The 27,887-nt window shown below is 53.7% G+C and overlaps 1 protein-coding gene across 1 annotated transcript in view; it reads right to left on the bottom strand.

Moving 5' to 3' along the window:
- Positions 1–12,411: 12,411 nt before the first annotated feature.
- Rxra (retinoid X receptor alpha) overlaps positions 12,412–27,887 on the bottom strand; it is an 87,558-nt gene continuing 72,082 nt past the window's right edge. Inside the window, 6 exon segments of the mRNA XM_050154936.1 lie at positions 12,412–15,834; positions 17,619–17,724; positions 19,187–19,278; positions 21,150–21,282; positions 23,056–23,185; positions 26,774–26,943. Coding sequence (XP_050010893.1) covers positions 15,687–15,834; positions 17,619–17,724; positions 19,187–19,278; positions 21,150–21,282; positions 23,056–23,185; positions 26,774–26,943 — 779 coding nt within the window. The 3' untranslated portion in view covers positions 12,412–15,686.

The raw sequence follows: 27,887 nt of genomic DNA, 5'->3' as shown, positions 1-27,887 counted from the left end.
AGCTTCATATTTTCCCACTGACGTCAGCGGCGTGGTCTGAAGCGGCTGCAAAAGCCTCGGCGGCATAATTGCAGCTGTCTCCGCAAAGCGAAGTCAGATGGTTTTTCCGACCTCCAGCCCCCGCTCCTCCCCCAGGCCTCCTCTCCTTTTTTATTATGTTCCTTGGGCCCTATCCAGATGTTCCCTGCAACAACAACCCTCCAAAAATTTACAAAAAGGGAGCGAGTGCGCGCAGCTTCCTGCCGGCTAGGGTGGAAGTGGCGACGTGGCAGGGTGGGGGCAGCCACGTCTGCAGGCCTGGCGGGGGGAGCGGCCACATTCAAAGAATCAGGCACATCAGACACCCTTTAAAGTCCATGTCTCATTCCACCCCATGTCTTGGGTCTGTAGGACATGGCCGAGGGGCCTCTGGATTTACAGACAGCCTCTGGCCCAGATGGGGAGGGCCTGGTCAGGCTATGGCTGAGCAGAAACCAGGACACTGGTCAAGACCAGGCCCAAGGTTCAGACTGATCTGGCACCATGCAAGCTACATATGTACATAGGGTCTCCATGCTGTGGAGGTGGTGCCTGGAGCTTTAACTAAGATCTGTCTTCCTCCAGAGCAGGCAAGCATGGTCTCTGACCAGGTGCTAGAGTGGAACGGAGGGGGTGAACTCTACAGCTCTGGGGGTCAGCACCTGAGCCTCCTAGGCAGGTTCAGGCCACATGGATGCAGGCAAGAGCAGGCCATTCTATGCAGAAGAGGCAACTGTCCCCAAGCCTCAGGGCTGTACCTGGAACTGCTAGGCTACAGGCAGAGCTGTCCACAGGGCCACACCCTATGTCCCACCATTCTTGGATTCCAATGAAGCCTTGCTGGGTGCAGTGGCCAATCTCTACTGTTCCCCCCAAAACAGAGATCCCCCATGCTATCTTAGGGGATTCCAGCCCTATTCAGTACAACCTGTCCCAGAGTGCTGACCCAGAAGGCAGAGTGGAGAGATCCAGATGAGGCCAGAGAGGGGTCAGCAAATTGTCTAAGGGTTTGGAAACTGTAATTCAGGGTCTGTGAAACCCAGGCTATGACAGACAATCCCTGTGACACTGTCCCCTGCCTTCTGACTAGTCACTGAAACACAAGCCCTGGAGCTTGGAGTCTCCAAGATTACCTCAGACCCAGGGACATGCCAAGGGCCTTGGACCACCCGGAAGTTCCCATAATTCTTGAGGCTTACTTAGGGACAGGATACATACTGCACCAGCAGAGGGACAGCTCAGAGCCCAGGGAGATCAGGCTTGTTCTCTCACATGTTCCCCTCCAGAGGAGGCATGTTAACTGCGCTGTCTCCTGCACGTGTGGGAGAAAGGCAGGTCAGCCTGTGTAGCCTCCGTGCCAGGGTTTTGAATGAAAGCGGGCCACACTAACATGCCTGACCACCTTACAGAACAGCAGTCTCAGCCCTACTGAGATCAAGTAACATAGCATGGCTCCAGGCCCCACCATAAATCACACCGTCAGTATGGACCACTGAGGCGACCCAGACTGCCAGGCAAACACAGACACTCTATCAGGCCAGACTCTCCAAGTGGGTTGAGGTCAGAGGTCACCTACCAGGAACTGGATCAGAGTCATGCCTTTGGGGACTGTGCAGGGTGTGGCCAAACCAAGCCTTCCAAGTTAACCCTTGACTAGATAGTGACAGTGACCCCAAGGCGAGGCGGGCAGGGAGGCCATCAGCTCAGCTCCTATGAGGCCTGTGGGGGCATCAGGAGAGGAAGATGATAAAGCCTAGAGAAAATCTGCAGAGATATAGGAGGCAGGTGGGGTTGCCATGGTAGAGGTCGTGACATGTCCAGGGTCCAAGACCACCTATGGCAGAATCTAGATCTAACTAATCTCCCACTGCACACTCCTCCCACCCCCAGCAGCCTCTGGAGCAGGGAGCAGCCACCTGGTATGGCTGCAGGAGGTGTGGCCCCTCAAGGGAAGGACCTCAACTTCTTTCCTTCACTTAAGGTGGCCTTTGGACTTGAATATTAGTGCTACCGCACCCATAGGGTGCCACTCATTCCCTCCCAGGGCCCCCAGGCAGATGGAGATGGGCCAGATGACACAGTCAGTGACCTAGTTAAAAGAACTCAAGGCTCCTTCCAACACCCAGAAAGGAAGGGCTACATCTGACCCATCAACCACATCGGGAGACTCTGCAGAGTCTCAAGGGCACCACCTACAGGAGAAAGAAGAGTGAGTCTCTGCTCCACCCAGATGGCTGGGGCATGGGCAGAGCCAGTCAGGACAGGCCATCGGGTCTCCCAGCACCAACCAGGAGAGGTGGTTAAACAGGGTCTCCTGACTCCGTGCCCCACAGTGTGGGCATGGAGCTTAGCCAGAACAGGAGGACTGCCCTTCATGGCTCCTTCACAGCATGGGTCCTTCTGCTGTTGGAAAGGTCACTGAACACCCCTGATTCTTTCAGGCTCTTGGTGATCTTCTTGAGACCGAACCAGAAACGGCATTGGAAGGTTTTCTTTTCTGTTTTGTCCTTGAAGAACTTCTATTCATCCTTCAGTGCCAACCACAAATGCCATCTCCTTACCCACTCAGTTCGTGCCTTTTTCCAGAATTCAGACCGTGAGAGCACTCCAGACCCTCGTCAGACAATCGTGTGGTCTTGAGAGCTTGAGCTATGGCTATGGCAGGACCAAATGGAGACACGCTGGCATGGTAAAGTATACACCAGGTCATGAGGACCTGACACCAAAATGTGGGTCTCATACTGAGTGCATGTGGAAATGGGAAATGTTTCCTATATTGGGTTAAAGAAAATACAAAGTTCATTTCACCTGGTTTTAATGTGACTAGCAGGAAGTTTTCCATTTTTAATTGCATATTCGGTTCATGTGAGTTTTCTGCTGAACAAAAACGCTACTCTCTCCTGGAATCACGCACATGGCCTGGCCACATGGCCCCAAAAGCATTTGCTGAGTGAATAAATGGATGGGTGGATGAGAAGATGGAAGATGGGTAAGAGGATGGATGGACGAATGGATGGATGGGATGGATGGGATGGATGGATGGATGGATGGATTGGTGGGATGGGATAGGATGGATGGATGGATGGACAGATGGGATGGATGGATGGGATGGATGAAGAATAAGTGGATATGGGAATGGGTGGGTGGGTGGGTGGGTGGATGGACTATGGATGGGTGCTACATGGATAGATGGGGGATTGGGTACAGGGTGAGTGGATGGACAGATATATAGCAGAAGGACAGATGGTTGAGTATATGGATGAGTGGATGGGCAGGTGGATGCTTGAGTGGGTGGGTGGGCAGATGGAGGTATGCGTGGATGCATGGGTGGGAAGATGGAGGTATGCGTGGATGCATGGGTGGACGAACAGATGGATATACAGACAAATGGTGCCTGGGGCCAAATGTCTCCCATTGCCTGAGGCCCTGACCTGACCAACTGCAACTCAACTATACCCTGGCCTAGAAGAGACATCTAGCCCACTGGGACAGCAAGAGGCCATTAGTATTTGTAAGCACATTTCCAACCATGCTGATGGACAGTGCTCTCGGGCACAGGGAAAGGTCTGCTAATGCCACCCAGCCCTGCACCCCTGCTTCTCCTATCCATCACCCTGCATATCATCAAGGGGCAGGCAGGGGCTCTGCTGGTCTCCAAAGCCATTCCCAGGCATGGCCTTGCCCCCATCCCACCCTCAAGCCTAGGGCAGAATAGGTGAACTCAGCTGGGCCTTGAAAGCAGGAGGCTTTGGGGGTGGCTACTAGAAGACACAGGCTATGATTGATCCACACTTAGTGGGGTGATGCTGCCCTCTGGTGGTGGGTAAGGGTGCCAACAGCTGGTATACAGGTACCTCAGGTTTGCTGTTCTTTAGTTCCCAATTGCACTAAAAAAAAAAAAAAAAAAAAAAATACCCAGCTCACAATCACAAGGAACTCTTTGGGACAGAAGCTGAACAGAACAGGGTTGTGGCAAGTTTAGGAAGTATTCTGCCCATATTGACATCAGGGGAAACAAAAGCTGGTTGCAGGATATAAAGAGTCTGTGAAGTTCCTCTTCAATTCAAAACAATTTCATTCAGTGCAATAATCCACAGAAATCTCCCCTTAATAGCAGTCTGAAGTCCAGCTTGAAGCGAAAGACAGCACAACCTGCTGTTGACTCCAAGAATTGCACCCCAGCTTGACAGGCCATTAAAATTCTGTAGCCAGAAGAGCCAGTCTCTGCTCTGGAAAGGGGCAGGGTAAGGACTTGTGGATTTCTACAGCTTCCCAATGGGCTGATACGATCAACAGGAAGCAGCCACCTGAGACAGAGTTGTGGAAGAGTCAGATCTGAAGCCCGGAGTGCCTAGGCGCTGCTGTCGGCTCCCCTCATGTCGGCACTCAGCCCTTCACGGGCAGCTGCTGGTTGTACTCTATGGACGGCCAGGCACACCCTCCACACTCCTGAGGCTGCAGCAGGACCAGTCATCTGCCTCCATCTCCTGGGCGCGGGCAGGGTCTCTGATGGTCCTTCCCAACATGGCGGCACTGCGGCTGACTGTGACAACTCAAGAGTAGCCTTGCCCTATGGTGTATTTGCCCATCACTTGCTTGCTGCAAGAGGTCTTCTCTTGCTAATCAGGAAGCCATGTGTGCTTTTATTCAGAGCTCACCTGATTTGCATTTACTGTCAGACCCTTGCTCCTTTCCCACTGATTTGTCCCTACCCAGAGTCCCTGGAAGATCCCAGTCCTCCATTACATCCTGACCACCAACCCTCTAAGAAGTCACCAACCTGCTCAACCCAGGACCCTTGAACCTCAGAGAGCCAATTCCCACTCCATCTCCCCCCTGTCCTGCTCTGCTCTGCAGTCCTGTATGCCCCACACCATGGACACCTCCTGGCCCCTTGCCACAGCACTTTGATTCTCAACACTCTCGGGTCCATAATGGGTTCTGCATGTGCCAACTATGTACCCAGAAAAAGGACCGAGTTATCGGGTGATGGGACAGCCCCCATGGCCACCTGCAAGCCACCCAATCACTTTATAAAGCAGCTGCTGTTCCAGGACACTTGAGCAAAGGAGTCATTTAGACCCTAAGCTGAGAAGGGGAGACAGAGCAGAAGAGAGAGGAGAGAAGATATGAGCTATCCCAGGAAACTCAGTCCTCTCCAACACCACAGGGTGTATGTTCTACTCCCTTCCTCCCTCATCTCCCTCTTGGATAGGAACAAAGCCACGGGTACTTTTAGAAAAGCCATGTCCTCACTTCTAGGAGGCAGGGTATATCACAGGTGGCCTCCTGTCAACAGGCTGCTCTTCATAAGGAAGTCTGCAGGCAGCGATTTCTCTGTAACTCACCATGTAGACCAGGCTGGCCCCAAACACATAGAGCTCTGCCTGTCTGTCTCTTGAGTTCTGGAATTAAAAGTGTGTGCCACCACACCTGGCTGTAACCCATTTTTATATAGATTTAATATTTGCTAATAAAACCATTAAATAAAAACCACCTGGCCTGGCATGCGCCCTAGTTTCCCTGTGTCTCCAACAGGGCATGCAGGTGTTGTGTAATGACCACTCCCCATAATGCATTTTAAACTTTAGGATGATTTTAAGTTTGTTGAGGTTACAGGCAGCAAAGATTCCGCAGCTCCATAGTTTCCTCTGCCTTCCCTCACTCCCTTCCTCCTCTCTCCATCCCTGCTTTCCTCTCCCAGTCTCTTCCTTCTCCCCCATCTTCATCACATGCCTTAGCTGAGATGATACTGATCGCTCACGATTGTGTCACTGAGCTGCATTTAGTCACCATATCTCTTTGGGTTTCTCATGACCTCCCTTTTGATGGCCTTAAGGTGTGTGGATTGCATGTGGGATTCATCTGGTGTGCTCCTCTTGGTCAGTTTCTGCTATGCCAGAAGCATGTTGTTTCCTTTCAGATTCTACAGGGGCCCATACTGAGGGAGCCTTGAGTTGAATCCTTTTTAAGGGTTGTTGATGTGGGAGTCCCCTCTGTATGCTGCTTGTATTGGTTAATGAATAAAGAAACTGCCTTGGCCTGATAGGGCAGAACTTAGGTAAGCAGAGAAGACAGAACTGAATTCTGGGAGGAAGAAAGCAGAGTCAGAGAGATGCCATGGAGCCACTGGAGTCAGAGGCTGTGAATTTTACCTGGTAAGCCACTGCCATGTGGTGATACACAGATTAATAGAAATGGGTTAAATTAAGATGTAAGAATTAGCCAATAAGAAGGTAGAGCTAATGAGCCAAGCAGTGAGTTGATGAATACAGTTTCTGTGTGATTATTTCTGGTGTAAGCTAGCCGGGTGGCCGGGAAAAACAAGCGGCATCCTCCTTGCAAAAGGTCATGGTATAAACAGCTCAGCCTGGCCTCAAAATCGTGATGCTCCTGCCTCAGCCTCCTGAGTGTTAGAATTACAGGAGTATTCCACCATGCCCAGCTTGGAATTTGACTTTTGAGCAATGCTGGTCCTCTTCAGACTTCCAAGACTGGTAGAGATGGACTTACATGAGCCTTTGAGTGGAATGCCTTAGCTTATATATAAAGTATATCCCCCAAATGCTCCTATGTTAAAGGTTTGGTTCTCCACTAGTGACACTGCCAAGGGGTGGATTGATGCTGAGGCCACTAACTTTGTGAATGGACTGACTCACTAGATGGGCAGTCAAGAGCTGGTAACCAGCTGGAGCAAACAGCTCACGGGGGACTTGAGTTGAAGGGCATGGCTTGCACTAGACCCTTCCTCTCTGCCTGCTTCCTACCTGCCATGAGCTATGCAGCTCTGCTACACAGCATCTTCTGCCCCTCCTCCCCACGTCCACCCCTGTGATGTGTTACCCTGAGAGGGCCCAGAAACAGCACAGCCAAGAGATGATGATTGCAAATGGCCAAAGTGAGCCCAAGTGATTCTTTCCTTTCTTTGTGCTTCTCTCGGGCATTGGTCATGTGAGAAAGGCTAATACACAGGTAACTGGAGATGTGATGTCACAGTGTGGCCCTCGGTGACAACATCACTTTCCTCTCCCTTGCACTCCAGGCACCTCTAGGGAAATCACTGGGCTGAGCCCACACTCAGGCGCCAACGGAAGCTTCCACTCCATATCTGCTGTGGGCGGCAAAGTTTGTTTGGAATTCCCCTTCCTCTTCCCCACTCTTGGTTTATTTATTCAATCATTTGTTTACATGAGCACAGCCTTGTGGATTTCAAACTTTTAGCTACAATCCAATTACTGCATTATTCATGCTGTCCCAACGGGCACTGCTTCTGCTCTGGACACTAGGGACTCTTGGTGGGCTCCTGTATCCCTTTGATATGGACTGAGTTTTTTTTTGGGGGGGGAGTCATCTTTTAGCCTTTAATGTCTTTAATGCTTTTTTACTTTTATCTGCCATCCCTGTAAAATATTCCAGGCTCAGTTTGCACAGTCTCTGCTTTACCCCAAGACCCAGCTATTTCTCCCAGGACCCCCAAACCTGGAGAACAAAAATAGCACCAGACGTCTGGGTGCTTGGACCCATTGCTCCCGGGACATTCTGGCTGCTACGGGTGTCTCTCAGCTGACAGTGAGAATGTGGGGTGTCACCTACCCTGTGTGTGCACAATTCTAATCCCCACATGTAAGTCGTGTGAGTGCCCAGTCACATCTCCGCTGAGCCAGCACTGCATCCTTGGCTCCAGCTCCCCTTGTTTGTCCCTGCATGATGAGGTTTCAGTGGGAACTGTCCCCGACAAGCTCGTGGGTTTGAACACATGCTCTCCAGCTGATGGTGCTGTCTGGGGCAAGGGTAGAACATTCAGGTTGTGGGGGATGATTATGAAGACAGATTGCTGGGGGCAGAACTTAAAAGGTATACCCTTCCTGCTCCAGCCACCATGGAGCCACGGTGGAGCCGCTCCAGCATGGCCCCACTGCCCTCTACTGGTTCAGCATCCACAGCTCTGTGCTGCCCTTCTATGACACAGGCTAACCCTGCACACTGGGAGTCCCTGAAGTCCTGTGGACAGTAAGATTGCTCACGATGCTAGAATGTTCTAAAGTTTGCCAAGTGTCCTCTGACCCTGGATGGCCCAGAATAACTTTACTACCCTATAAAAGACTCCTTAGTTTCACCAACTCTGCCTTCCTCCCAGCAGAGCCCCAAGCACACGAATGGAGTTCCTCGATGGGGGCTTCTCCTTGATTTTACCATCACGATGCGTTTAGGACATTTCCACGTGTGTCCGGGGCTAGGCAGCCCCACCCCCACCCGTTTATTACTGAGCAGCAGGCCGTGGTATGGGTGCATAATCAAAGGACATCTTGGTCACTTCCAGCATGGAGGGATTAGGGAAAGGTGTTATCAATGTTCCCTTGCGGGGTTTGGGGTGGATGTAAGTTTTCAGACCTGTAGGGCACATGCCTTGGATGGTGACTGTTGGGTGACGGGTCTGATACTGTGAGCCCTATGAGACCCACACTATAAAGTCAACTCCTGACGTCCCAGGTGCCGAGAGATGAGGGAGCTTTGTCCTCTGGGTCAGCTGCCTGGAGCATCACCTTCTGTCTTCCTGTTGTCAGCAGCTGTCAGTATGTGGTCCAGCTTGTCTTGGGGGCAGTTGGTCTGGAAGTCAGGTGTGGGGCTCGAGTCTATCTCAGGGAAAGCAGACAATGTTCCTTCCTGGCTTCAGCTTCCCATGTGTGGGCAGTGTTAGGACTGCCACAGTTACTGTGTTCTAAAGGCTCAGGAGGGCCACACAGCGTGAACTCTGACCAAAGAGTAGGGGAACATCCTCACAAGGATGGTCAGGCTAGAAATTAATTGTCCAGGGGAGAAGGTCACTACTCTGGGTCAGCTGAGCAGGCCTCGGCTCCCAGGTAGGTGCTCTGGGGTGAAAGCAGGCTCAGGCCTGCCATCGAGGACCTCACAGCTGTGGGGGTGGAGCTACACAATCAGGGCCTGCAGCCTCAAGCTGACTCTGCTCAGAGAAAAACCTGGAAGGAGAGCCAGCTGAGAGGCCCTTGGGTGGGCCTCACCTTCCTTCTGTCGCTGCAGGCCTGGTGTGTGTGTGGTACACACTCCAGATTCCCAAGATGCATCTGGAGTCTCACCTTTCTTCTGTTGCTACAGGCCTGGTGTGCGTATGTGTGCGCGTATTACACACTCTAGATTCCCAAGATGCATCTGAGGGTTCAGAAAGAAGAGACTGCTGCATCCATCCAGAGGTTTCCCATAGTTCTTGTCGCAAGCCTGAGGGCAGCTATCAGCAAGCAGGTTTTGAAAAGGCTTGGGTGGAATGATTAAAGTGCCCCAAGAACAGGCCCTGGGCCTATGAAATATCAGATGGATGTTCAATAGATGGGGAGTTGGAAAGACAAATGGACAGATGTGTGGATGGGCGAGTGGACAGATGGAAGAGTAGAAGGATAAATGGACATAAGGTGAATAAACGGCTGTACAGACAGAAGGACAGATGCATGGGAAGGCAGCGGGAAGGATGCATGAAATGAATGAGAGAAGAGAGAGAGGGGAGGAGATGGTGAGAGGAGGATGAGGAAGGAAAGGGGAGTGAAAGCTAGAGGGAGGGATAGAAGGGAAAGAAGAGGGGGAAGGGGGAAGAAGAGAGAGGGAGAGGGGAAGGGAAGGAGAGGAGGTGAAAGGAAGGCAGGAAGGGGAGCTATCAAGCTTCTCCACTGCCCCAAGTTTTCCCTCACTTGACCACCCCAGGCAGCTCTTAGATTTCCAAGACTCGCTGTTCACCTTTGAGGGTGCCTCGTCTTCAAGATCCTTCTCCCAGCAGGTAAGAGCAATGGTGCCCTCTCCCGAGACCTGGCCCACAGCCCTAATCTTCTCCAAGATCTCGAGACTGGTATCTGAGTCCACACTGCCCCAACTCCAGTGCCAGCTTCCTTATTAGCAGGAGAGCAAGTGGTAGCTGAAGACCATCTCCCAGGTGACCAGGACCTCTTTTACCAGGGCCCTGGCCATGGGCACCCTGTCCATATCAGAGCTAAGGCAACAGGCCCAAGGTGGGCCACGCTGCCCATCAAGCACTGATGTACAGTGAGCACACAGCCCGCTCGCCGGCGTCCTGTTGAACACTGCAGATGCTCCAACCCTGCCAAACCCTGCTCTTGTCAGTATGGTGAACTGTCTGCCTCTGGTCCAGCCAGCGCCCAGAGAATTCTCATAATTGGGGGTGGAGATAGAGTGTATTGCATAGCACAAGGCCGTTGGGGGACCAGAAGGCCCTGGAGGGAGTCAGCCTTATCCAGACATTTCCAGCAGGGGGCAGTGCTGCCTCACATTTGTGAACTAGTCACGAAGCTGTCAGTCCTGGGCCACCCAGCATATCCTCAGCAGCAGCCTCCGGCTTTTAATCCACCTTGGCATAGCCTCCAGGCAGCCTCTTTGCCCTCAGGGGTTCTGCAAGAACTGGCAGACTAAGTCCTCAGCTGTGCCTCTCAGAGCCTCTCCTGGCGTTTCTCTAGGGCTCTCCATTAAATAACCACCCACTCCACTCTCTAAACTGAGGGGACAGTCACCAGGACACACTCCCCTCTGGGACTCTCCACATGTCCTTTGGCTCCCTCGCTGCTCTGATCCCTGCCTGCCCAGCTTTTCCAATACCTTAGCACTGCTGCAGTCCTCAGGCCTGGAGACAAGGCTAGCCCCATTTGTTCCAACCACCACAACCACTCTTTTTGCCACTATTGCTTGCTGATGGGAAAGTCTGTTCTTTCCTGTCCCTTGGCTCCTGGTACCATGCACAGAAGCAGAGAAAGAATAAGGGCTTGGTGTTATCCCAACCAAACATCAGGTGTCTTCAGACCTGAGGCCCTGCCCCCACCCTGGCCTCTCATGTTACACAGGCCTAGAGGCTGGCTCAGCTTGCCACTGCCTGATTCTGCTGCTGATAAACTTATCAAGCCAGGCATCTCTGGTCCAGAGGGACTGCCCTGAGCAGGCATTGCCATGGCAACCAGAGGCAGGAAGGAGGCCTTACACCAGGTTGCCAAGTGATGCCGGCAGGCAGCCTGGGTCTGTTCAGGTGGCAGTCCATTCTTCAGTACTATGTCCCTGAAGGTGGTCAGTCCCGTGTACCACCCCAGGGAGACCCGAGCTAGGGACAATCCTGCACCACCTGGACTCATCTGCCTCATCCCGCCACCCACTGGTCACCAAGGGTCCCGAGAACTGTCCCTTCTGCAGTTGTGTTGCCTTTACCAACTGTCACCTTGCTCCCTGCCCCAACCCGAAGCCTCTTGCAGGGTCCCTTGTCCTTTCTGAGGACAGACTTCTGGGGAAAGGTATGGCCAACAGAGACTGACCCCACTTCTAATCTGTCGTGAGGTCAGTAAAGAGAGAGCATGAAGCTAAGACAAGTTCCCACTTCTCAGAGGTTCCCTCTTTCCAGACCAAAGAACGGACCAGCATGAGCCTTGGGTACATGAATTTATCACAGAGGACAGGAGTGGGCTGGCAGAAGGGTTATATTGGCCCTAGGCATCATATGGGCAGCTCAGTGGTTCAGGGACCCTCCAGGTCCCCTACCTCTAGACTGCCAAAGGTTCTCGTTGCTCCTGGGGATGGCACTGGCTCTACCACAGGGAAGACTCCACTCAGGACAAAGTCTCTCTAGCCAGCAGCACCTCCCAGTCAAGAGGAAAGTGCATCTTGCAAGGTCTTGCTGACCCATTAGGGACCTGGGGGAGGCTACTTCTGGGGACAGCAGCTTTTGTTCGCATGCCTGAGGAAGTGGGAACGGCACTATGAGGGTCTTGAATCCCAGCATGCTGGGCCCAGCTTCCCACTGCCCTCCTCCACAGTCAAGTGGGAAATATTTGGGGGTGCTGAAGCACGAGTATGTGAAAGGGTACACTTGATGGTGTGCTTCTAGGCGGCTACTTCAAGGATCCTGGTCCTGCAGCCTGCTAGCCAGCAGCTAGAGACAGGTGTCCAATTCCTCAAGGTCCCTTAGGTCCCACTCCCAGCCTATAGGTACCCAGGGCCTCCCAGGAGTAAACTCATTCAGAGAGAGGGGCATTGGGAGATGACAGGACAGTGTCACCAAACGTGGGGGCAGATGCAGTCCAAGCTGCAGACAGCATGGAGACAAAGGGCATTTATCACATGAGATGGCACAGATGGGGTATTGCTAACCTGTAATTAATGGGGCAGTTAGATGACGTCATGTACCTGGTCCCTCCGTGTGAACCTCTTGCCCACCCCAGCCAGCACAGAGGTGCACAAGGGCCAGGCTGGGCAGATAGCAGCACACGGTCCTTGCGAGTGTCCACAAGCTGGTGCCCACTGGAGAGGGGTCCCAGGGGAGTGAGTGCATCACAGCACCACAGGCCCTCCCAATCCCATCACCCCACATGTCTGCAACTCCCAAGACAGGACAGATGAGAACCGAATGGAGATATATTTTGAAACGCTCATATTTGTCTCTCCTCTCACGTTTTTCTGTGTTTCTTTTCTACAATCCTGAGACTGCTGTTCATCAACCCCCAGCATCTGCGCCACAATGTCCCAGAGAGCAGTTACGCAGGGAAGTCATTTCACAGTCAGACGAGTGGCGGCCAGGCCGGCAGGCAGGCAGGCAGGCACCGAGGACAGAGCAAGGCTGTTCAAATCACCAAGAAGGGGAAGGAAACCCTGCCGCTTGCGGCCCTCCCTCCCATCAAAGGAAGTGTCTGTGCTGTTCTCACGAGTCTTCAGCCTCCTCGGAAGGGCCCTCCTCTGCCATCTCAGCATCCTGGTGTCCCCACGCTTCTCAACACTCAAGCAGAGACAAAATAGGTGCCCCGCCATGCCATCCAGTTTACATGAGGGATAAAATTACATTTGTACAAAAATAGATTCATTTACCCTTCCCGGTGCGTTAAACATTCCTCTATCTTTACTCCCTGCGGCCGCGGCATCCTCCCCACAGTGGCCGCGCATCCCAGCTAAGGCATGGCTAGAGATCAGGGCACTCCAGCCCTGCAGCATCTGAAAATAGATGCATCCCCTGCCTCCAGAGTCACCAGAGCCTGACTTCCCCACAGAAGGGGACCTCAGGTCCTTGCTCACAAGAAGCAAATGTACAGGAAAATGGGAAAGTCTTGATTAAAAAGAACACAAAACATTGGGAACTGTGCCGCATCTCCTGCCACTGCGGCCTCTGCAGTCTCTGGACAGCACATACGTGTTCACAACACACACACACACACCTGTGTGTACGGGGACCAGGTCACACACCCTGATTCTGTGATGGGGACAGCAAATGATTCACCGTTGGTTGCCTGCTCCAGCCAGGTCTTCTGGAATCCCAGGGGAGGGGGCGCAGGCTTCCCTTGGCACCGTCAAACTGCCTAGTATCCACAGGGATGCGGTCATTTGGAAAACTGAGGGTGTGGGGCCAAATTCCCTCAGTGACTGTGGTTTCAGGGTGATATGGGCCAGAAGTTGCCACAGGCTCTGTGGTCATCGTCACTTCTCAGCCATAGGAACCCCAAGTGAATCTCCAAGCAGGGAGGTGACACAGATGAAGAATATGGCCCAGAAGTAGCAGTGTAGATGTCACATGACCATCGGTGGCAGTCATCCAACGAGGTTGAGGTTGGGATGGGTGCAGGGTGGCTAATGAGCTGGCATTAGTGCTATCTTTAGAAAATTAAAGATTGTCCCACCAAAATAATAATAATAATTACAATCACCTTAATTGAACCAGATTGGTAACCGGCTAAATGTCTGGTTAAATGAACCCAATTCTTTCCTTAGTGACACCACGCCCTCACCTCCCCTGCAAATAACAGCACTGTATACACATAATGGTGACAATGAGGCTAAAGAACAGGAAGCCCACGAGGGAGTCTATGGTGACAAGCAGTGACAGGTAAGGCTATGTGGACCACTGGCACTAGGGGCCATGGCCTCAGTTCCTGAAAGCCAGCCAAGCCCAGACACTTCCCAGCAGCATCCCAGAGTCAGCCCCAGGACTTTCTCTGCTAGAGCCAAGGACCATCCTCGGTGGCTCAGAAGAACACAGGGCACAGCATATAATGGGGCCAGCATGAAAAAGGGGAGCCGTGGTCTGCTGAAGGTACAGCGCTAGGTGTGAACCGGGGAATCTGTACCCCTCTGCTTGGTGCTACCGGTCCTCAAAGGCTGCACGGGGTTTCTAGGAAAGCCTAGAAGCTGGCTGGTCCTGGGAACTGCGAGGCCTCCCACACACATCTCTCATGCCACCACATGGAGAAAGCGGCTACAGGGAAGATGTTCTGGAACCTTCTATAGGTGCCTCAGCTGGCTCTTGTTAGGGACTTTGAAAAGATGGAAAATGAATGTGTCCTTCCTCATAGAGCCTATAAAACTGGCTCCTCCTACCCACTACCTCCAGGCCCAACCCCCTAGATGTCTGGTTTCCTGAGGGTCTTCCTCTTACCCCTTTGCACCAATGGGAGTCCAGCTGTTGGGGAGGCAGTGTGGTCATCCCCACTAAGACCCCTGCTCCTGATCAACCTGGGCCCCTCGATCTGGGACTAGATCATGAAGACTGGGACCAAGGGAGGCCTTATAGTGCAACCAATGTTGTTCAACCAGAAAGGCACACTCAGAGCCTGAGGTGAAGCCACATGGACAAACTGAAGCCTGAGTCCACAACCTACCACCTGAGCAGGTGTGAAAAAGCCCTTGCTTGAGTAAGATTCTGGACACTGTCTACAAACAACATCATACCAAGAGGAATCCCAGAAAGGCCCATCAGCATTCCTAACAGAAGTGGCCAGTCCAGTAAGGGGTCCATGCGAGAGTCCCACACCAGGACATAGTCACCTTTCATATCTGCCTGGTCCATCCCCAAGTCCCTCCGGCCCCCTTTCAGGAAACCAGACAACAACCCTCTTCCTTCCCTGAGCCTCAGGATGTCCGGTGTCCTACAAGAGGCCAGCAAAAGGACAGTCCATGTGTTGCCCACAGGACCACTGAGTTAGAAAGCCAGGGGTAGCCTTCCAGGATGATCCTTGGCACCACCTTGCAGACCACAAAGGAAGATGTGGACTAGGGAAAAGACAGATCACCACAGCTGGCTAACCAGGGTTGATGAGACATATGGTGGGGGACAATGACACAAAAAGGAACTGGGAGGACATGACAGAGAACCTCCAGCCCATGCAGCCTCACGGGGGTCCCAGGATCCCACACGGTGGCTGTGGTGACATCTCAGGATATCTTTGGAAACAGGCTTTACAGGTTAGCTATGGCCCATGGGGATAGAACCTGTTCCCTCTTCACCCCAGGTGGGTTCCCACCCTGGCTGGGTACCAGGACTCTGAACAGGCAAAGATGGGCCACTCCAAACATAGGTGCCATGTGGGCGTGTCGAAAACCAGCGACAGCAAACAGCAACTAGAACAAGCCCTTCTTCCAGCTCCAGAAGCACCCCAAGCCCCTCAGGGTGACAGCAAGGTAGCCCAAGAGCCTGACGTGGGGGAGGGGGCTGGCTGGGTCTCAACCAGCTCTGGCTATGACCTGGGCCAAAGGCAAGCAGTCATAAAGATGACAAGGATGGTGATGCATCTTTCGATACCATAGGGACACTGCACCCCAAAGGTCCACATGGGCCAGCAGAAAGAGCAGGGACAGCTGAGCAGCTGTGTCCAGGCAGGGCGCAGGTCCGGCGCACAAGTGGCAGGGGCCTAGGTGGTTTGATGTGGGGCCTCCAGCATCTCCATAAGGAAGGTGTCAATGGGTGTGTCCCCGATGAGCTTGAAAAAGAACAGGTGCTCCAGGCACTTGAGCCCGATGGAGCGCAGTGCAGGCAGGCGAAGCAGCAGCTTGGCGAACCTGCAGGATAGTAAAGAATAAGGATTGGCAAGAAGACCAGGCGGTGCTTCCCCTCTCTAGTGACCTGTCACTTCCCTAGAGACCAGCTGAGACCAGTGGCCTGGGACCTGAGTCTGGCCTGCAGAGGAAGCTGCATGAGTTGACCTGTCAGGAAGATGGAGCAAGGAACCGGAGAAAGGAGGAGGCTCCTTAGAGACGAAAGAGCACAATGGGTAGGGCTAGGGTAGGGTGAGGTGCACCAAGATCCACAGGGCCCTGGAATGGAAGCGGGAAGACTACTGTCGGCCAGGACAGGCCCAACAGGATTTGGGAGAGAAGTTACAAGTGTGGGCTTGCTCCACGGGCAACTGGGAGCCACAGCAAAAATTTAAGCAGGTAAGAGCATGAATGGATTTGTGCACGAGAGAGGCCTCTGCAAGAGCATTTACCTTTTAGAGGCAGGAGGGCCTGTCCTAGGAAGAGGCAACAGAAAGATCTGTGGGCAGCCTCAAGGGTAACATACCCGGTACTCAATGGGTGACTGAAAAGCCACAGGGTGGGGACCCCCATTGGAGGTGGAGCCAGCAGTGAGCTGGAGAATTCTGTGCTCCAGCAGGAATGTCAGCCTCCCGCGGGCATCCCCAGCATGGTGCAGGCCCCTCCTCAGAAAGGACTCTGCTGGGCTACTTACTAGGTGCTGGGGAGGACCCTGGGTCCCTCTACTCCTGGAGTATTTCCTGGACAAAAGACTGATAGGTACGGGAAAGGAGTCTAACGGCTCATGGAAGACAGACATCCAAGCCAATCAGCCACAGCAGACACGAGGATAGTGTGGTGTGGGGACAGGACCTGGGGTCTCACATGTGACCTCTGCGTCTGATGGGGGTCCTCCTATACACTGGAGGGGGCTCTGAGCCTCATTAATTATTAACCATGTCTTTCACTTCCAGGGAGGAAGCCCTGTGGCTGGCTGCCCCACCGTCCTCAGTTTAAAGGCATAAGCATAACTTGGAGGCTGGAGAGGCGCCAGAGAACAGGCTGTTTTCTGCTGAGCTGGCGAGATGGGCTAAGGCAGGAAGCCAGGAAAAACAAGCCGTTGCCACCCTCCTGTCCTCCTCCGGGAAGTTTCACTTTAAACCAAACCAGATGAGGACTAAGCAGCAGTGTGGACAGTTAACTATGTACATGCCAGGCAACAAGATGGGTTAGTGTGCCCATCTGCCCAGTCCTCCCCACCCCCTCACACCAGTCTGTAGGCTGAGAGGTGCCCCATAAGAGGAGGAGCAGAACGAAACATCAGACTGAGTCCCGGGAATGCACCATTTCTCCTTCTGAACACCTACTGTGTGCCTAGCACTACAGACCGTCCACCCAGCAGTGTGAACCTGAACATGACCGCAGACACCAGTCTTCTTTAGACATACTAAGAAAATGTGTGTTCCGGCTTCAGCCATCTCCTCTGCACAGCTGTAAAGCACCTACATGGTGCTGGTATTTCCAGCCCTCTTAACAGGTTCGATTTACGAGTGAAGAACAAAAGGCTTCGTATTCACGAACAATGACAAGCGCCTACTGTGCACCAAGAACTGGACCAATGCTCACAATGGGGTATTGGGGAAGGTGTGCTGTCCTCAGAGCCTGTGAGCCAGAGGGTGGCCTAGTTCCTGCTCAGAGCCTTCAGAGCATTCCACACTGGACCTGTGGTGGACACCACTGACTTTGTGGCACACAAAGGACTTCAGAGATGGGTGGCTGAGCCCAGGGGTACAGGCAGGGGCCTGTCTGGGGGTGGAGGTGCAGCTCACCTGCCTGGCTGCTCCGGATACTTGTGTTTGCAATATGCCTCTAGTGATGCGTACACCTTCTCCCTCAGCGCCTCCACCTCGGCAGGGTTTGAGAGCCCCTTGGAGTCTGTAGAAAGAAGTGGCCTCAGGTCAGAGCCCCCAGATTGTCTCCAAGCCACACGTAAACACAGCAGAGAGTATACGTGGCTGCCCTGCAGACTCACAGCTCATAGCCCAGGGGGAGGGATGCTCCAGAGTCATGCCTTCACTCTGCCACTTGAAAGCCAAGGGACCGCCAACCAGCGCCTTGACTTTCAAGGACTTAGTTTTCCCATATTTTTCCAGGTGCCCATGAGAGATAATCAATGCTTTCAATGTTTGGACCCCAATCAACAAGAAGAAAGCTGCAAGCCCATCACCGAGGAGCTCCCTAAACCACACCACGAGCAGATGCCCCGAAAGCCCCTCCTCAGAGCCTAGACGCTGGCCACAATCCAGGATGCGTCTATGCCACAACCACATCACCAACATCATCAAGACACAGTGTCTCCTGCAAATACTGAGGGTGGTCTGGGTCTGGGGGCTCCCTGGACTTTGTCAGACTTTCAACTAACCTAGTTCCTCACTCTCCCTCTCTCTCTCTCTCTCTCTCTCTCTCTCTCTCTCTCTCTCTCTCTCTCTCTCTCTCCCCCCTAGCCCCTGGCCAAGACCTCCCTGGTTCCCCATGCCTCCAGCCAGGTCTCACAGACCTAACCTGGGATTTATCAGTCTGGCCCAGGAATTACAAACTGGTGAGCTATCATGGGTAGAAGCCTATGCCCCTGCCCCTCCATACCTTCCACCCACCATGGGCAGGGTTGATGAGCTAAGCCTCCAACCCACATACAATCCCCTCCCCAGCAGACAAGGATGAACTTTCAAACACAAAAGCCCTGCAGACCCTGCTGGACCAAGGGCCCCAGCCTCAGCAGCTCCCTAGGGCCTAGTTAGATCCACCCCCAACCCTGTAGGCCATCCCCCCGAATCCTTGACTCTCTTCCCAAGGATCCCACACACTCAACTATACTATGCTTCCATCATCACATGGAGTGGCCACTAATGGCGTCTGTCACCAACCCAGAGCTGTGAGCACAGGCCTGGCCCACTCCTCACGCTGCAGCTCCCACTGCACAGTGCTGCACAGAAGACAGGGTCCCAGCCTTTGTGACGGCAACAGCTTGGAGGCTCCAGAGTCGCAGGAAGGACTTGCCACCCTCGGGGAGCTGCTCTCCACAACCCCAAACACCCTTGAAGCCAAAGTTCAAGACAGTATTGGCTGCCCTTGGGATACCTAACAGGAAGACATGATCACCAACCCCATCCTGGGAGCTCACTGTGACAGAAGACCACTGTGGACAACAGAGCCCACTAGTGCCAAGTGGTCATACAGAGTGCCATTTGGACCTCTTGGTTAAGTCTCCATACAAGTGGAGGCACAAGATTGTTGTCTATTGTGATGGGGACACCGGGCCCTGAAAGTCAAGGCGTGAGGCAGAGCAGCTAGGAAGACACAAGTGCCCTTGGCCGCACGGGAGGCAGGACGGCCATACCAGGGTTGAAGAGGACAATGGCACGCAGGCAGCCCAGCTCCGTCTTGTCCATCTGCATGTCACGCATCTTAGACACCAGCTCCGTTAGCACCCTGCAGAAAAAAAGCAGGTGTCAGGGTCCACGTTAGACACAACCTTCCTAGAGCGCCACCAAGGGAGACCCTCTGGACTCCTGGGATGGCCAGGGTAGACTGAGTGTAGCTGGAGGCACCGGGCCTGGTCAGGGCCATAGAAAGAAAGCATCACCACTAGCCCATGGTTCTTTGCAGGGTGGGATCCTCCACCACCCCATGGCTGTCTGGGAATCTGGGCCCAGAGGAGGAACCCCAAGACTGCTGAGTCGAGAAGAGCTGAGACAAGATCTGCTGTGAGGTCATTCCTGGTGGCCCTGCACTCATGCCTGTTTCCCTTAGCTCCAGGTTAGACTTCCTCTGGGACAAGCCTCTCAACACACTCACAACAGCCTCCTCAGCAAGACAGGAACCTCTCCAAGGGCAAGTGTCTTTAGTCCACTCAACACGAAGGCAGCTTGGAAGAATCCTAGACCCCACTCCCATGTCAGCCGGTCTCTCTGACCTCAGCAGCAAGGAGGAGTCCTGTCACCAGGGGTCAGACTCCACACGCCACTCTCTTTGGCAGTGAGGATAAGCTAGGATCTCTCCAGTCAGTGCTTGGGATCCCCAGAAAATCTAAGTATAAGGCCCCCAGCACTGTCACTTCACTGCTAACCAGGCATGTGAGTAGGGCGACATTCCCCAAAACCAGACTCCAGAGGGCTAAGCCCCCATCCCAGCCCCTGTGGAGTGGCCGCATATGTGAGCTTGTCAAAGGTCCCCAGAGGGCTTGCAGCACAGAGCCTGGCACTGACTGAGGTAGCATTTGCCCCATCTGTGGCCACAAACCTTTCTGTACTAATGCACTCTGTGTTTTCTAACCGGTCTTTCCCTGGGAAGAGCTCGGTCTGTACTGTCTCTTCTGTCGCATAGAGTACAGGTGGGTGGCTTTGCCCACCTCCAGCTTCAAGGCTCTGAAGCGCAGGGACTCACCTGCCCCACCCCAGCCCTGCTCCCTCCCTCCTAAGGACCTGTTCATTCCTACTCATTTCCTTACACCCCTGTGCCATCCCAGCCTCTCAACTTCAGCTGACACTGAGGTCTGGCATGGGCCCTCAGCTTGTACATTGTGCTGGCCAGGCAGACGAAAGGACAAGCAGCCACAGTACCTCACCTGTTGGGCACAAGCAAGTCAGGCAATTCAGAAGAGGAACTGGGTAGAGCCAGGCGGCCACTGGACGCGGCAGCACTCCAGCCGGCCTGCTCCTTTGAGCATGTCTCTGAGAAGCAGCTGGGCAGTACAGAGGCACGCATCCATGCCCCTTGTGGATGTGAGGCCCAGCAGATCAGAAACACCAGCCACTCGGTGCTAGTTCAGGGCACAGGTTACCCTGGGGCTACAACAGCACTGCTTCTGTCTGGGACGTGCCAAATGTTGACACTTATAAAGCCGTACCAGAAACATAATCTGTTTTTGTTAACCAAGTGCAGCTGTCCCTGTAGATAACACAGATCACAAAGAAGGAAGGCTGCCTATGGCCTCAACTCCCCTGGACTCCACAGACGACAGTCTCCTCATGTCTGGCCTGCATTTTCCACACTAATGTCTTTCCTAAGTAGAGGCTGTGCCCAAAAGGGCAGGAAGAGACCAAGGGGCCTGTCTTCCACAAAGATAGCCCCACCCTGCCTACCTGTTGAAGACGGCCCACCTACTGAAGAGGGCAACTACCCCATCTACCTGCTGAATACAATGCATACTTAGACAACTGGTCAAAAATGGTCCCCTACCCCTCTACCCATCAAAGGTGATGCTACACCACTCATGTGATACAGATGGCATCCATTCTACCTACTCATCAAAGATCAGACCTACCTTCCCCGCCTACCAAAGACAATGCCACCCGGCTCACCTGTCAAAGATGGCGCCCACCCCAGCACTGTGAGCGCTGTTCCGGTGTACGTGCAGGCCAGTGGCAAGGAGGATCCCATCTTTCACAGCTATGGACCGGTGGGAGAAGGAGGCAATAAGCAGCTCGTTCCAGCCTGGGGGGGGGGGGGAGAAAAGCATATGGTCACTCCGCTGTTTCTGTGACCCCATCACTGTCCCTTCCCCTCACCTCTGGAAGCAGCATGTTCCATACCCATTTCTTTCCACACCCAAGTCAAGGGTCCCAAAGAGCGACTCCAGCAAGTGTCGCCCAGAGCACCTAAGTGTGAGCAACGCCTGTTCCTTCTACCAAGTACACTGGCAATCCTGTCATCCCTGAGGATCCTGCACCAAACACACCCCTAACAAATTCAGGGCAAAACGGTAGCTTCTTTCTGTACTTAAAGAGGGCTCGTGCCTCAGAGGAATTGGGAGAACTCCCAAAGACTTCCCTTGGGATGGCTATGGAAAAACTGCTGATAGTCTGGGCCGTGTGGAGCGCCACAAGAGTTGAGTACTGAGAAGGAAAGCCATCTTGGAGCCATTAATCCCAGGGTCCAGTACTAAGCAACCAAGGCTGCTGTGCAAGCACTAAGAAGGGGTGTGGGGGAGGGGGATAAGGAGAGGACTCTGCACAACCAGCCAGGGGCTCCTCAACAGGGCAGTGCATAAGCCTGCTCAGCACCTGTGTTCCCGTCTCATGGCTGCCAGCCTACATGGACATACTTATCCATCTTACATGGGAGAAACTGAGGCAGCCATCACTTGAGAGGTAGGGTCTGTTATGCTTCTTGCCACAGGTCAAACCAACCTGGATACTAGAGATCACTCCCAGAACCATGACCTCAGGGACCCCACAAAAGCACATGGGGCAAACTGTGCCCCATCTCGTATCTAGGCAACTGAGCCCTACACTGACCAGGTCACGTGAGGCCCCAAACTAGGGCTGTCTCTTTCACATGGGTTGCCATGCCTCAATGGCTAGGGCAAAGACCTGGACAGTTGTACACCTGCTGGACAGCATGCTTCCCAGAGCCTCGAATGAATCGCTGCTCACAAAGTGGGCCACACACCATCCCAACGTGGAACAAGTCCACCCAGGCAGAGGCAAACATGGCAGGATCCATTTTGCTCATCTCGACAACCCATGCCCACCAACAGATGGTTTCAAGCGGAAGGCAGAAAGACTGGGGTCTATGTGAGCCCAAGCAAACAGCTTCCAAAACATTCCATGATATACAGGGATCCATCTGTATGGCTCATTTTATCTACTGGGGTGGGCTGAGCTGAGGCTGAGCTGAGGCCCTTGGTGCAGGCAGAAAAAACAAAGCAGCTGAGGTGCTCAGGCGCCTCAAGACAGCACAGCCTCCAGGGCCCTTCACGGAAAGTGAGGGAAGTGTCAACTGTCATCACAGCTCCGCAGCGAGCAAGAGCTGCAGATGCCATTCCCAACACATCCCCATCTCTCCACAGGCAGGAACCTGAGCTAAGGAGCCTAACCTTGGCACCCTACTGGTCACTGGTGGAATCCAATCAATGTTAAGGATTCTTCCTTAGTATGCGTTAATAGGGAAGATTCGGGACAACCTGCAGAGCTAGCCCCATGCCAAGTTCCAAGGCTACTCTCCTACCACGCAGAGCCCCCTCCACTGAGTATGAGACACACCGCTTATGCTCACACACTTGCATCAAGACCTCTGCTCAGAAAAGGACCTGCAGCTCCCAGGGGACAAGTTTGCAGAGGTCACAGAGACCTGGTGGGCAACCTGATGAGACCCTTTCCTGACCCATCCTTGGCTGGAAGAGAGAAGTAGCTCTAGACAGCAGGATTAACACCCACCCAACACTTGCAGCCTCCCGTCCTAGCCTCACCCAGCCTGGCTACTCACCTGCCCGTAGTAGGATGACCTGGTCGTCCAGAGGCAGCTCAGAGAAGTGCGGGATCCTCTTGGCCCACTCCACAAGAGTGAAGAGCTGCTTGTCTGCTGCTTGGCAGATGTTGGTAACAGGGTCATTTGGCTGGAGTGGAGGAAGGACACCAATCAAGCCTCACACTGCTGATACCCCGATAGAACACCACCCCACACATTAAAACGCCCATGGGGCAGAGTCCCAGAACCCACATACCAACCCCTGGTATCTGAGACCTGACACAGTGAAAGGACTTTGAAGAACAGACCCAATCATAATACCAAGAATGGGGAATGACCCTGGTTTAATGGAGCTGGCCTAGGATCATGCCGGAGGCCATCAGAAGAAGTAGGAGGCTCAGAGTCTGAAGGAATGTATCAAGAAAAGCAGCTTAGGGCACGTGGCTGACCCGAGGCTTGCAGGAGCCCCAAGCCAGGGAGCTGGAGACCTCCAAATGCAGGAAAGGCAGGAGGACTCAGTCCGGCCAACGTCCTGACTGGTGCCCAACAAGACAACATAGGGTCACACAGATCAATGAGAGAAGATAGCGGACTTTGTACCAAGGAAGACAATGGATTTGTGGCAGTTTGTTGGAGCAGCCCACACCCCTGAAGAGGAGGAACAGATATGGGAGAGAAGCCATGTAAGATGCAGGTGAGGGAGCTGAGCTGGGCCAGACCCCATCTTGAAGGTAAGAGGAGCCCATCCAGGGGAGACATTCTAACAGACATGGATCTGGAAACTCGGGGCTAGTCCATGCTTGGTCCAGATTCCAGGTCACACACAGGGAGAGGGCATGTCATTAGAAGCCTTCCATAATGTTCTGCCCAGAAGAGGAATACCCAGTCCCTCTGGAAGCCAATCTCAGTGCCTGGCAGGTGGGCTATGGTCATGGCCCTCTGATCTCAAAGTGTGGTAGGTAACAGTACCCCAGAACTCCTGGCTTTGAAAACAGAAGAGGCCGAGCATCAGAAGAGAGAATCGCCTGCCTTAGAAGGGCTTCAACTGACAGAAACCATCTGGTCGGCGGTGACGTTCAGTCTAAACAGCCAGGCCAGTATGAAGGGCCTGTAAGGGTTCTTCAGTGAAAGGCAGCTGACAACTCGGCTTCACACCGCCGGTCTGGCAGGACTGGAGGCAGGGGAAGCCTAGAGCTGCAAGGGCAGGTGATGTCAGTACAAGATCCCCAGGACAGAGTCAAAAGGGGTGCTGATGTCTCCCAGCCATGCAGAGTACCAGGGACTCTGCTTAGCGTTCAGGCTTGTCTACTGCCTGGCCCTGCCAAGGTGGGAGACAATGAGACAGCTGAGGGAATACACGGACCAGACGACAAGTCTCGCACTCACACTCTGATCTTTGCCTTGCCACACGAAACAGTTTTCTCTCTGGCTGCCCTACTGAATCCTAGATTGCCACAATGCCGCTGTGGCTGGGAAAAAGAGCTCAAAGCTACTCCTGGGCTGACTGTGACCTCTGCGGCCACGTGCACGTGTGCCATCTGTCAGGACTGGGCAGAAGGCTGGAGCAGAGGACCAGAGAAGGAAGGAGGCAGGCGCTGCACAGGTGTGAGGGCCAAGTACAGCAGGAACTATCTATCTGGAGGGCTGTCTGGGAGGGAGGGGCTGGGTGGGCTCTGGCTCGGACCTCCTCCATCTGACTGTACAGCTGCACTCTGGGACCTCCTCCATCTGACTGTACAGCTTCACTCTGGGACTTCCTCCATCTGACTGTATAGCTGCACTCTGGGACCTCCTCCATCTGACTGTACAGCTTCCCTCCACTGAGCTGGCTCCACAGTAGACATTTAATGAGCCACAGCCTGCCAGGGAGGTGTGGTCACAAGACCACCCAGGCAGGGCCCTGAGGAACCAGCAGCCCATCTGTGAGGCTAGGTGCTGCCTATCTGGCCTCTTTAGCTTGCAGCTGAGGGAAGAAACACCCCGTCCATGTACTGATCAGATCAATGCCAGTCACAGGAAGCTAGGAGGACAATGACCTTCTACTGGGTAACTCTGAAAACCTGCCCCCTCCCAGGAGGATGGCAAAGGCCCTGTCAGAGGATATTACCAACAACAGCCTTACTTGACCTCAGTCAGCCTCCACAGCCCAGGCAACCACCCCTAGGATCCTATTCCACAAGGTAGAGTCCTGATGCTGCCCTCCCCTCCTTCCCAGGATTGGCAAGAGGAGTCGGAGGACAGGACCCCTGCCAGAGCACTGGGCAGGTTCAAGTGGGCAAGGTGTCCTGTGGTCTCCATGGTGGGGAGGTGTCATAACACAGCTAGGGTTGGGTCCCCAAAAGAAGACTACCTATAAAGCCCTACACCTTCTCCCCAGTAAGGCATCCCTGGGCCTTAGACACAGAGGTGGGAAACGGGGGTGGGGGGGGATGAAACAGTGCTTCTGTCACAGGGCCTCACAAGTATGCAAGAGGGGATTTCCACTCATAGACTACAGAGAGGGAAGAGACATGTCTGAGCCCTGGGATAGCTCAGACACCACCCCACTGACTCCTGGGATAGCCTGTGCTACTGCCCTGTGCTTAGAGCTGAAGGGAAAGAGCCAGTGTTCTGTGTCCAGCTCGCAGCAAAAGGCTGAGGCTAGGCCCCAAGGAGCAAGAGAAGACAAACATCACCCTGACTATAAACCATATGGCCTTCCCTGAGGTCTGCCTGGACTGGGTGTCCAATGGTTAGCCACAGGGCTCTGACCCCAGCCCAGAGGCCCACACAGAGGACAGATGGGAGTTTGGATATCACGCTGAAAGCACATGTGGGCAGAGGGGCCAAGATCTTGAGACAACATGAAGCCTGCTGGTCTGTCCAAGGTTCTGTTCTTGGATCCTCACAAGAAATGCCCCAATCTGGGACATGGCTGCAGCTACCTCCTCACTGTGCCTTGGGAAAATGGAGTCTCCCACCCAAACAAGCCCATCTTGGCCAATGGCCTCTGAAGTGATGGCAGGGGGTGTGGCAGGAAGGGTCAGGGGAAGAATACAGGTTAGAGTCCAGGAACAGGCATGGAAGCCAGAAAGTTCTGGAACCAAGACCCTGAAGGCAGCCAGGCAGAGAGCCAGCAGTGGTTTTGTCTGGGGGTTGCAGCAGTTAGAGGTGGCAGATGTATAGTATAGTAAGACTGGGGAAGTGTCTGTCTAGGCCATTCCTACAGGTGGCCTGTTCAAGGGTGACCAACTAGAGGAACAAGAGGCACTTCTGCTTCAACAGCAGTCATGGCAGCTGCCACCCACGAGCACTTCCTTGCTGGCTCCTCCACCTCCTCACAGCAGCGAGTGGGACAGAGGCTGCAAAGTCACCCTGAGGCCACACACTCGTGACAGCCTTAGAGCCTAGCAGCTGCCACCGAGCTTTCTGCCCAGGCTCAGTTCCCTGTAGCTTCTCTGGAGAATTCTCTTGCCCTGAGATCAAGACTCACCATGCACATGAGCCAAGACTCCACAGTGACAGCTGCCCTGGCCCTGAGTCTGCTGAGCATTTGGATAGGGCAGACACAGCACCCCAGGTATATCCTAGGCAGAGTAGGGCACTCACAGGGTCACCCAGCAGAACAGAGGTCCCACTGCTGGGGATAAGAGACCATAGCAGCCACAGGACTCTGGTTCATTGGCTGTTCAAGCAGGAGGGTAAGCGAGTTAGTAACCAGGGGTAAACTAAGGCAGATGAACGTCTTGAGACTCACTGAGCTGGGGTTCAGCCCCATGTTTGCCTCCACGTATGTCTCAGTCTTGGGCTCAACAGCAAGCTCGGCTTCCAGAATCTTCTCCACAGGCATGTCTTCATTGGCACTGCTGGTGGACTCCACCTCATTCTCATTCCGGTCCTTGCCTCTCTGCCGCTCCTCCTGCACGGCTATATACAGGAGACAGTCACCCAGGCTGTCCACAGTTCCTGGAACACTCCCCCATGTTCAGAGCCAGGAAGAGCTAGCTCCAAGCCAGTGCATCCACAATCCTGGAGGCCCCTCCAGGGCCTGCTGAGGGAGACACACTCAGAGCCCAGCCTTGTATCTGCCTGTACCTGGCCACTGGGTGGCTGCATACCCTGGACGCACGCTGCTGGTGTTTGTACCAGGAGCTCATCTGAGGTCAAGGCAGATGGCCTTTCCTGGAGCTGATGGGCCACAAAAATACTAAAGCAGGTGTAAAAGACTTTGATTGTCTGAAGGTGCAGAGAAACCCAAGAAGGCTTCCTAGAAGAAGTGGGAATGGGCCTGAAGAAGGAAATAAAATGAGGAAGATAAACAGCAGAAGAAACAACATATAAACACCCCCAGAGGAGTGCAGGGCATGCTCCTGACAGGACAGGAAGCGATGACCACTGAAGTGATACGCCAGAACAAGGGACATGCTGGGCACATGTGAAGCATGCATCTACTGCTCTGTTGTTCTCCATGCTGAGCTCTGCAGATGGGAGAGGCACCCCAGCCTCACACAGACCACACAGCTTTGCCCCCTTCCTCCATGATGGCACAGGCCTTGGGACTGCCCATCCATCAGACAACAGCTCCCAGACAGCTGTGAGCAGACCAGCTCTCAGGAATGGTGGGGGCAGCGTGGCAAAAAAGAACTACAGCGGCAGGGCAAGCTCACTCAACATCTGCCTGGCCAACAACCCGGCTGGAGAGCAGTCCAGTGAGGAGCCTCGGGCGGGAGCCAGAGTGTGCTTTTCCCGCTAACAGCTCCCCTGAATCCATTCTGTCTCCACCATGCTCAGACACCAGTAAGGTTCAAACCCTTCCCTCCACGCTGTGTTCCTGCAGCAGGCTAGGTGTTGACTTGATTCTCTCTCTAGAA

The sequence above is a fragment of the Alexandromys fortis genome, unplaced genomic scaffold (assembly GCF_014885135.2).
Source record: "Alexandromys fortis isolate MF-2015 unplaced genomic scaffold, M_Fortis_MF-2015_v1.1 scaffold_72, whole genome shotgun sequence".
Taxonomy (NCBI): Eukaryota; Metazoa; Chordata; class Mammalia; order Rodentia; family Cricetidae; genus Alexandromys; species Alexandromys fortis.
Note: the sequence above shows the minus strand (reverse complement) of the source record. Positions and strands in the feature narration are given on the sequence as shown.